The 10388-nt window shown below is 34.8% G+C and overlaps 1 protein-coding gene across 1 annotated transcript; it reads right to left on the minus strand.

Moving 5' to 3' along the window:
- Positions 1-3182: 3182 nt before the first annotated feature.
- Positions 3183-8661, minus strand: LOC149902067 (uncharacterized). Its single transcript, XM_090111022.1, has one exon. It carries the CDS (start codon positions 8541-8543, stop codon positions 3354-3356), a length of 5190 nt encoding a protein of 1729 aa, XP_089967148.1. The 5' UTR covers positions 8544-8661; the 3' UTR covers positions 3183-3353.
- Positions 8662-10388: the final 1727 nt, after the last annotated feature.

Here is a 10388-nt window from a genome sequence, read left to right on the forward strand (position 1 = left end):
GTTTATTTTGTTAGAAAAATAAGCCTCTAAATAATATTATGTAGTTATATTAAAGGAAATAGAAGTACATTATATCGCGTGTTTTAATTAATTATTTGGATTACATAAACTAATTTCGCGAAGTCGATATGTTTCCCTAATAGAGATTATTTTGCTGACCAGAATGTTTTCAGACAATTATATAAAAAAAAACTTTTAACGTGAAATACAACACGATGATCAAGTGTGGCCAATACTTTATATGGTACACCACTTGGCTACACATAAAAAGAAAAACACACTCAAAAAGTTATGTAATAAGTTATTTAATTCACTGAAAACTTAGTGTGAAGAATGAAGTTAGCAAGTGAGTAGTTAGCCATCATTTATCTGGCTACAGTTTGTTATAGTATTAGCCGACTGCGGCTTTACATCAACCAAGTTTCCACCAGCAATTTAATTTGTCTCCCCCGTACTTGCATTATGTTTCACGTTAATTATAGGGAAATTAATTTTCCTCGTGAAAGGATACAAATGTGCTTTGTAACAATAGTCTTTAATCTTTAATATTGATCAATACTTCATTAACATTTCACCTATTACTTCATTGTGTTTTAATTAAGCTATTTAATCTGTTGTTGTTTATTTAAAATGATGTAGTAATGTGTAGTTATGATAATGCCAAAAATGCATGGAAAGTGTTATAATTTTATCATGAGTTACGAATGAAAATTGTGGCGAGCGATTGCGCGAAATACTCGAAGTCAATAAATTCGTTGTATTTTATTTACATTTTACTTATCAATATAATAAATAACTGGTGAAATTCCGATGGCCGTAACGCAGAGCAATCACTGAATACCTTTTAAATAATTTTTCACTGCTACAATTCTTAGAAACTCAATTTCATTTAATGTTAAGCTCTTTGGGATGGGGATTTTTGCGGCTTTCCACTGATTTATAAATACACGAATAACGAAATATATTTTATAGTTATAGCCTTTTACGATATTAATTTTTCAGACCAGTACACCATTTGAAAGGTTCTCTCGTCAAAGGTTTTTACATTCAGTTGGTTCAGGTCATCGACCGGATAAAATCTTATAAATAAAATAAGTTAGTAAACAAAAACAAAAACCCTTCTTTTAAAAAGGAACTGTAAGAAAAACCAGCTTTATCTTGAAAAGGTAATAATTACGCCGAATATTTTCTGTACAATATTTTTAAGATGATTTCTGAGGAGTACTTTAGGTGGCTCTTCACTAGAACTTGTTTTTTTTACAATACCTTCTTGTTTTTCGGTTTGTAAAGTAGGATAAGTTTTCTTTTAATAAAGCAATAATAAACACGATACATACATATAATAATCAAAGTATCCCTACATGAATATCAATTAAACTTCGTTACAGACGCAGCAGTGACAGGCGCGTCGTATTCAGCTTTGGATTTACGCAATCCCGTAGGCCTGAGCCTTATGGCTGGTTCACACTTTGATTAGTGCGAGTGCAGGTGATGAGTGCGAGTGCAGGTGTGTAGTGCGAGTAGTGTCCAATTGACTGCGAGTGCAGGTGATTAGTGCGAGTGCAGGTGTGTAGTGCGAGTAGTGTCCAATTGACTGCGAGTGCAGGTGATTAGTGCGAGTGCAGGCACGCTGCGAGTGAGGGGGAAGGGAGGGCGCGCGGGACGTGGCTACTCGCAGTCCACTCGCAAAAAAATAGAACACGCTTCTATTCACTTTACTACACAGCCTACTAAACACTCGCACTAAACAGTCGCTGTCCACACGTAGTACTACTCATCACCTGCACTCGCACTAATCAAAGTGTGAACCAGCCATTACATTAATAGGTTTATGAATTACTGGCGGATGCCCCGGCGCCGCTTGGATTAAATGATTTAATTTGCAAAGTGAACTTCAACTGAAACATATTTATTCAACTTCATTATCCGTAAACATAACTTTGTGCATTAACTGTAGAAAATCCTTTATATTTTTGTGCCCTGCGGTTTGGTCTTAGGGTAATGATTTATAGCCTATAGCCTTCCTCGATAAATAGACTATCTATCAGTGAAATAATTTGACAAAATAGACCTGTGGTTTTTTAGATTAGCGCGTTCAAGTAAGCAAAGAAACAAACTTATGAACAGTTTTTAAACTCAGGATTAATAGACACTGAAATATTCATTGAATCTTTGAAAACGAATAAACAATAACAATATTACGTATTGCAATGAGTAATGACGCAATACAATTAGTAATTTGAGCATGAAACTTAACTCTGTTATAAAGCATTGCATTTGATGTATTGTTCAGGATAATGGACGCGACAGAGAGAGGAATGCTTTTGTTTTTACATGAGTGTTAATGGATTTTTTGTATACGATACAAATAGATGTAACTAGATGTATTATAATTCAATCAGGGTAAATAAAACAACGTGTGTAGCCAGTGTCTTTGACGATTGCAAGAAAATCCTTATTTTATTATATTTATTTGCATTTAACATTTATTGTTCGGAGAGGAGTATAAAGTGATTTATATAATTTCGTAGTTGAATCTGGACGGAAACGGATTAAATTCGTATAGGTAATACGCCTTGCATTAATCCTATACGAATTTCAATACATTTACTGCGACGATTTTCTATTCATGAATTTTTTTTATTTGTGTTCTAACATTATTAATAGCATCAATTAATTGCGACCCATTAATGCTCTTTTCGCATAGAATAATAAACAGTAAATTATAACCATTTGCAGCTATAAATACGGAATGAGAGCGGCTAGCAGATTGTATTTGCATCGGGAAGGCTCCATTAGGGACTTCATTACAACATAATGTAGTCCCTTTTAGTGGGTCGTGGGTATGCCGTATCCGTTGTTTGCTAATATACTAGTTAGTGGATTATTTTTGAATGAACTGGCGAGGTCACAGAATAATACGACCGTATACGAAATACGAATGCTGTTTTAAAATCTGTGTGTCAGGTCTGTTATTGTAAATACTTAGTATATTGCAGCTTTGAAAGCATTTTTTGTAAGGGATATATTTTTGTCAGTAAATAATGTATTAGTATTGCAGATTATGCATTCGTATGCAGTGATGTATGACTTTTTTGATTTGATAATTGTTATTGCAATAAAGGTTGGTTTTGACTGATGCTTGTGGCTTGAAATAATAATGCGTTCTCTCAAGACGATCGTTTATTTGCTACTGACCTAATTACACTTTACAATCATAACATTGTATCATAACATGCCGCCCACCAAAACGGGTTTTAACACAAAACTTACAATGCAAAACAATACAATAGGTAAGGTAAGTTCAATTAAACATAAACAAACTTATTATATATAAGTTATTCATTAACTGTTTATTTAATTGATAATTGGCATAACTTAGTAACGGAACGTTTTATTATTTTACCGCGATATTTAATGCTATACACTCGACAAATACCATCTTCTCCAGGATGTTTCTCAACAATGCGACCAAGGGCCCATTTACTGGGTGGTAAATTATCTTCTTTTATCACAACCACATCTCCTATGTCCATTTCAGATTGTTTTGTTTGCCATTTTGGTCTTTGTTGCTGTCGAGTTAAATATTCCGACTGCCAGCGATACCAGAAGGTTTGTACTAGTTTTTGCGTGTGCTGCCATCGTGACAAATAATTTGTCTGTAAATTTGACAAGGTTGGAGTTGGGATAGTAATTGGAGCTTCACCAATTAGGAAATGTCCAGGTGTGAGCACATCTACATCATCAATATCATTACTAGCCTTTGAACACAGTGGACGTGAATTTAAACAAGCTTCAATTTCACACAAAATTGTAGTCATCTCTTCAAATGTTACATTTGTGTTTAATATTCTTTTGAGATGGTATTTCATTGATTTCACTCCCGCCTCCCAAAGACCTCCAAAATTAGGACTGTAGGCGGGAATAAAATGCCACTGTGTACCCTCTTGTGCTAGAATGTCTGCTATGTTGTCCTTGAAATTGAGACCAGCCTGTGACCATGCTTCTACTAATTCCTTGTTAGCTCCAACAAAATTTCTTCCCTGATCACTCCAAATATCTGTGCACCTGCCTCGTCGTGCTACAAATCGTCTGAAAGCACCTATAAACGATTGTGAGGACAGATCGCCTACTAATTCTATATGTATGGCCTTTGTGCACATACATACAAAAATAGAAATATATGCCTTTGTAGTTTTCACACCTCGTGCTCTAGTCATTAATATATCATAGGGACCTGCAAAGTCAACACCAGAATTTATGAAGGGTCGCGCTGGAGTGACTCGTGCTTTAGGTAAGTCTCCCATAAGTTGACAACTACTACTCGCTTTAAGTTTAGCGCATATTATACATTTATGTATATATTTTTTGACTGTTGACTTCACCCTCAGAATCCAAAAACGAGCTCTTAAATAGTTTAATGTGAGTTCCAAACCCCCATGCAATGTTTTCTTGTGCGCATCTGCGATGATTAACGTGGCCAAATCGCTTTCGGAACTAAGAATCATCGGGTGTTTCGAATCTAAAGGTATGTTCGCGTGTCTTATTCTACCGCCCACCCTGAGAATGTGAGCCTCATCTAATATTGGATTCAGAGAAAGGAGTTTGCTGTTTTTGCTTAAATTTCTTTTATTCTTCAACCTTTCTATTTCTTCTGCAAAATCCTTTCTTTGTTCTATTTTTATTATTCTTTTTAATGCATCTTCCATTTCTATTACCTTAATGCCTTTATCAGTTGTAATTTCTCCCCTTTTGTAATTCAAAAATCTTAAAACATACACTATCACTCGTAGCATTTCCTGTAAAGAATCAAATATTTCGAATTTTAGCGTATTTTTAATTGTGTCCTCGATTTTTAAATTTAGCATAATAGTATTCTTTCTTTCTAAGTCCGTTGAATCTGGATTACCCTTTGCAAAGGGAATATCATCAGTATGAAGCCATTTTGGCCCATTCCACCATAATTTATTTTTCATTAGATCAGGTAAGTTTTCTCCTCTGCTTGCTATATCCGCAGGATTATTTTCCGATGTTACGTGATGCCATTTTTTATTCCCTATATTATCTATTATCTCAACTACTCGATTGCTCACAAAAACATTCCAACGAGCTGGGTCACCTGTTAACCATGCCATAACTATCTTTGAGTCTGTCCATGCAAAAATTTGATTGTTAGATATTCTAAGTGCTTCTTGAACTTGTTTAAGTAGCCTAGAAAGAATTACAGCTCCACAAAGTTCCAATCTTGGCAAAGAAACTGGTTTAACTGGAGCGACTCTTGCCTTTGCTGCTATCAACCCGGTGTGTATTTGTTTATCATTCATTATTACTCTCAAATACACAGCTGCTGCGTAGGCCACCGTAGAAGCGTCACAAAATCCATGAACAGTGATAGTATTCATCGAATCCTTAAATGTATGTAACCATCTTTTTATTTTCACTTCATTAACCTTTTCTAATCCTTTTCTTAATATTAACCATTCCTTTTTTATTTCAGGTGATGTCTCTTCGTCCCAAGCAACGCCTTGAACCCAGAGTTTTTGGATAATTATTTTTGCAGGAATTATTGTCGGAGCCAAAAAGCCAAGAGGATCGAATAATTTTTGTGCTTCGGCTAATATTATCCTTTTAGTTAGTTTTTCAGGTGTAGTTTTAAATTTTAATTGATATCTTAATTCATCGTGGATCCGATTCCAGGTAAGTCCCAAGGTTTTAATTATTCCTTCAGTTTTTATATCTATATTTGTTTCAGAATTAATTTGAAGTGGTTTCAATTGTTGTAAAAACGATTCACTGTTTGATGACCACTTCTTGATCAAAAAGCCACCATTATTTAATATTTGTGTTATTTTGTTTGCAGAATCTACAGCTTCGTCCACCGTGTCTCGTCCAGAAATCAAATCATCTACAAAAAAATCTTCCTTAATTATTTTTGACTCGATATCATAATTTCTACCTTCATCATTAGCTACCTGATGCAAAGTTCGAATGGCCAAGAATGGTGCGGATGCGGTGCCAAAGGTTACTCGCAGCAGTCTATAGTCTCGAACCTCATCACTTGGATTATTGCGCCACAGTATTCTTTGATTATCTTGATGGCCACGCTCAACAATAACTGCTCTGTACATTTTCTCTATGTCGGCAACAAAACAAATTGGTTTCAATCTCCAACGCATAATTAGATACCTTAAATCTTCTTGCAATGTCGGTCCCACCATCAAGTCGTCGTTAAGGGACACATTATTCAAACCTTTACATGACGCGTCGAAAACTACTCTTGTTTTAGTAGTATCCTTGTCTGTTCTCACGACCGCATGGTGTGGAAGATAGACAGCTGCAGTATCTTTATCGTCCTCGGAAACTTCTTCTAAATGATTCAATTCGAGGTATTCTTGAATCACCTTAGCATAATCATCCTTCAACTCTTTATTCTTTTCAAAGCGCTTCTCTAAATATTCTAGTCTCTTTAAAGCTATTTCTCTTGTTCTCCCTTGAACTACCATAGGTGGGTCTCTTTTCAAAGGCAACTTCACTATATATGTTCCATCTTTAGTTCTCGAATGTGTTGATGAATAAATTTCTTCACAGCGTCTTTCTTCAGGTGTTAATTCACGTTTAGTTATTGGTTCTAGTTCCCACAGTAGTTTCATCATTTCATCTATCTTGACATCTAGACAATGAAGAGAAATAACGTTATTGTTTTCATATTGTGTGTTTGTTTTTCCAAATATAATCCAACCTAACATTGTATTCTGAGCGCAAGGAGTGTTTGGTGGACCCTTAATTAATTCTCCTAGCATAATTTGTGCGTAAACTTCGACTCCCAATAATAAATCTATCTTCCCGGGCTTGTTGAAACTTGGATCTGCTAAATTTAAGCCCTGAATGTGCGGCCAATCACCAATTGGTATTAACTTATTTGGAAGTTGTGTTGTAAGTCTGGTAGATATAACATACGCATTAACCTTCAGATTAAGTTGATCATCATACCTTGAACCAAGTTCAAGTTGAATCATATGATTTGTTCTTGTTAATGTGGACCCAACACCTGATATTGTTCCATTGACAGGCAACCTTTTTGCCTTTATGTGTTGAGCTGCTCTTTCACTTATAAACGTCGCCTGAGAGCCTTGATCGATCAGAGCACGTAAATATAATACTTGTCCTGACGTCCCCTTGACAGGTAAAATAGCAGTTGCGAGTAACGCCGTAGATGGTTGTGTAGCCATGTGTGAAGTTATTGTAGCATCGCTACCATTGACCTCTTCTAAAATGTCATCTTCTTCATGTTGTTCTTCTACATTAGTATGCAAAGATAATTGTGTCGAGTTTTGATTTTCTTCTTGAGTAAAGCTTTTCTTTCCAGGTTCATGAAGGAGGGAATGATGTCGTTTACCACATATTCTGCACGATGCCTTGTGATTACAATATATAAGTGTATGGCCCGGTACTAAACAATTATAACATAAACCTTTTAATTTTGCGAAGGCGCTGCGTTCTTTCGGTTGTAGTTTCCCGTATTCCTTACAATGACTAAGAATATGATTATCTTTGTTGCAAAAAATACAAATTTTATCATTAATATTCGCGACATGATATGAGCGTTCTTTTAAAGTTCTATTGCCTGTCGTTGTTAACTCTAAAGCATGAATTCTTCCTTCTAAGAACGTAACCAAATTATTGAAAGTAGGTAATATATCAGATGTTAAGTTAAGAGTTGAACTAACGTAATCTTCCCATTCTTTATGCGTTTCGTGGTCTAATTTTTGAGACGAAATAAACAACAAAATTGGATCCCAAGACTCCGTGCAAATCCCTATATTTTTTAAACCAATAATACATTCTTTAGTTACATCGATAAATGATTTTAACTGACTTGAAGACTGAATTTGAACCTTTTTTTGCATAAATAACTTTTTTAAATATGCATTTAATATTAGTCGCTTATGACTATAACGTTTTTTGAGCGTATCCCAAGCTGGAATATAATTGTTTTCAGTAGTTTGATAATGCTTCAATGTAGCACTAGCTTCGCCTGTTAGACACAATTTTAAATAATGTAGTTTTTGAAAATTATTTAGATGGGTATTATTATGTATTAATGTTATAAAACAGTCCTCAAAAACTTGCCAATTTTCATAACAACCCGAAAATGTTGGTAAATCCATTCTAGGTAATTTAGCTTCCGACGCAACCCACTGCACTTCTCCTTTACAATCCGCTACGGCCGTCGAAGTACTTGAACTCGATTCCAACAAATCCGTTAATTCTGTCTTCAACAAAATGTATTGTTCTTCGCACAAGTCATATTCTTCATTTACGAAGTATGGTAATGTTTTCCTTTCCTGTTGCGGTACTAACTTTAGAAGAGATCCATGAAGACCCTTAAACGCTGACCAATAATCGTCTACAACTTGAGATCTCACTTTCAAATATCCCTTTGTTAATCTAGCTTTTGGGGCTTTTTTGTGATTTATTAAAGCCTTTTTAATCAAAGTAGCACAATCCTCCAGTTGTTCTAATAATTGTTCAACCGACGACATAATTACTTTTATAAATAATTTTGTTGTTAAAACTTATAACTTCAATTGTATGAATCAGTCGCGCGATGACTTGTTGTTTTCACATTCACAATATTGCAAACTATTTGCTCACTGCAACTTATCCGGCTCGATTATGGACCATATGTTATTGCAATAAAGGTTGGTTTTGACTGATGCTTGTGGCTTGAAATAATAATGCGTTCTCTCAAGACGATCGTTTATTTGCTACTGACCTAATTACACTTTACAATCATAACATTGTATCATAACAATAATATTGGTATCAACATGTGCGATGTTTTTCATAAAAAATAGAGTATTACTCAAGCATGCTGAAATTTAAATTAATTTCAGTTCGTACTAAATGTAATTAATTCTAGTTAATATCCTTGCGAAAGCTCCTACTAATTTATTAAAAATCTTCACATCATAAAGCATTTACACGGTGACATGGAAAATTTGAACTCACGAAATGAGTTCGTCACCCGCTGTATAACCACAGTGTAACGGGTAAAGTAGGACTAATATCAAAAATTAATCCCAACGCGAGCTTTGTAAATATTTAGAGGCGAAATTAAAGTTAATTTGATGGCGCTCGGTCGGCTCGTGCATTCATTAACGAAATGTAAATACGCCTAAATGCTGCAATTAGGCGGTTTACACACGAACGTTTGGAACGTAGCATTTGTTTTAGCTACTAACGTTTAACTACTAAAAGTTTGAGTGTAATGGTTATTATGTAGTTCCATAAATAATTGCATAGTTGTGTTGTGATCAGTAAAGCAACCCCACATCCTCATGAGAATTAAAAAAAAAAAAACAACAGCTATCTATTTTTTAAGCAGTGAAGCCATTCGTTGATCGTCTGCCGCCGTTATGACTACCTTTCCCGCGCTTATTAATTATACGCAAAATTGCTGATAACAAGTACATCGTGATAATGGCGACATGGAAATAATGTCTTACATTCTGTGAATACCGTATGTTATTGTACTGTACAAGGTAAACACAGTTTGAAATCTGAAAATGTTAATTGTGAAAGGTTAGTGTACTTACCTTTTTGTTTGTTTTTACAGAGCTGATGATATTTTGACAACGATAAAATAACTAATTAATGAAAATAGTAGGTATTCTATATTATTATAATAGTATGTTATTCATTTTAGATAAACTTTATTTTGTGAACTTGATTTAATACTACGTAATATACTATAAGAAAAATAACATCTAAATGATTTTTTACTAAAACTCAAAATATCAGTAGTAGTGGTCGAATTCATCGCTTGCAGATGATACTTGATAATCTCTTTGTTACCTTCTGACGTAAATTCTCATACACAATTTTAACTGACAGATAAGCCAAACCGGAACCGGCCCTAAAGGCATTAAAGCCCCCAGAGTAAATTGTAAACACGGATAATCGTATGGAAGTCCACATTTTATGTCAAGCGAGTCCCGCCGCGCGGCGCACATTGTATTTGCTTGAAACGCGTTGACTCAGCATTGTTTCCATATGTTTGCGATTGAAAGCAAACCGCCTGGCGTTACAATTCAATTATGCAAGTTTATAAACTAACCTACATTTGTTCCATTAATTTTTCCATCGAAATAGTGCTTTATTATAAATTCTATGCGCATAGATTTGTAAAAATATGCCTTATTTGAGGTTATGACGCAGTATTTTAAATTTCAACAGAATCACAATGCGCAAACATAATGTGAACCGACTTTATTTACTTCCGTTTTGAAAGCCAGCTTTTTCGTAAAATATTGTTTGAGGCATAGAAGCACACTCCACAGTTTTCTGTTTTAATTAAATTCGTACAGACAATGCAAATAAAGCAA

This window comes from Colias eurytheme, chromosome 16 (assembly GCF_061535395.1).
Source record: "Colias eurytheme isolate Ceu_HAF_F1 chromosome 16, ilColEury1 Martin Lab GWU primary, whole genome shotgun sequence".
NCBI classification, from domain to species: Eukaryota; Metazoa; Arthropoda; class Insecta; order Lepidoptera; family Pieridae; genus Colias; species Colias eurytheme.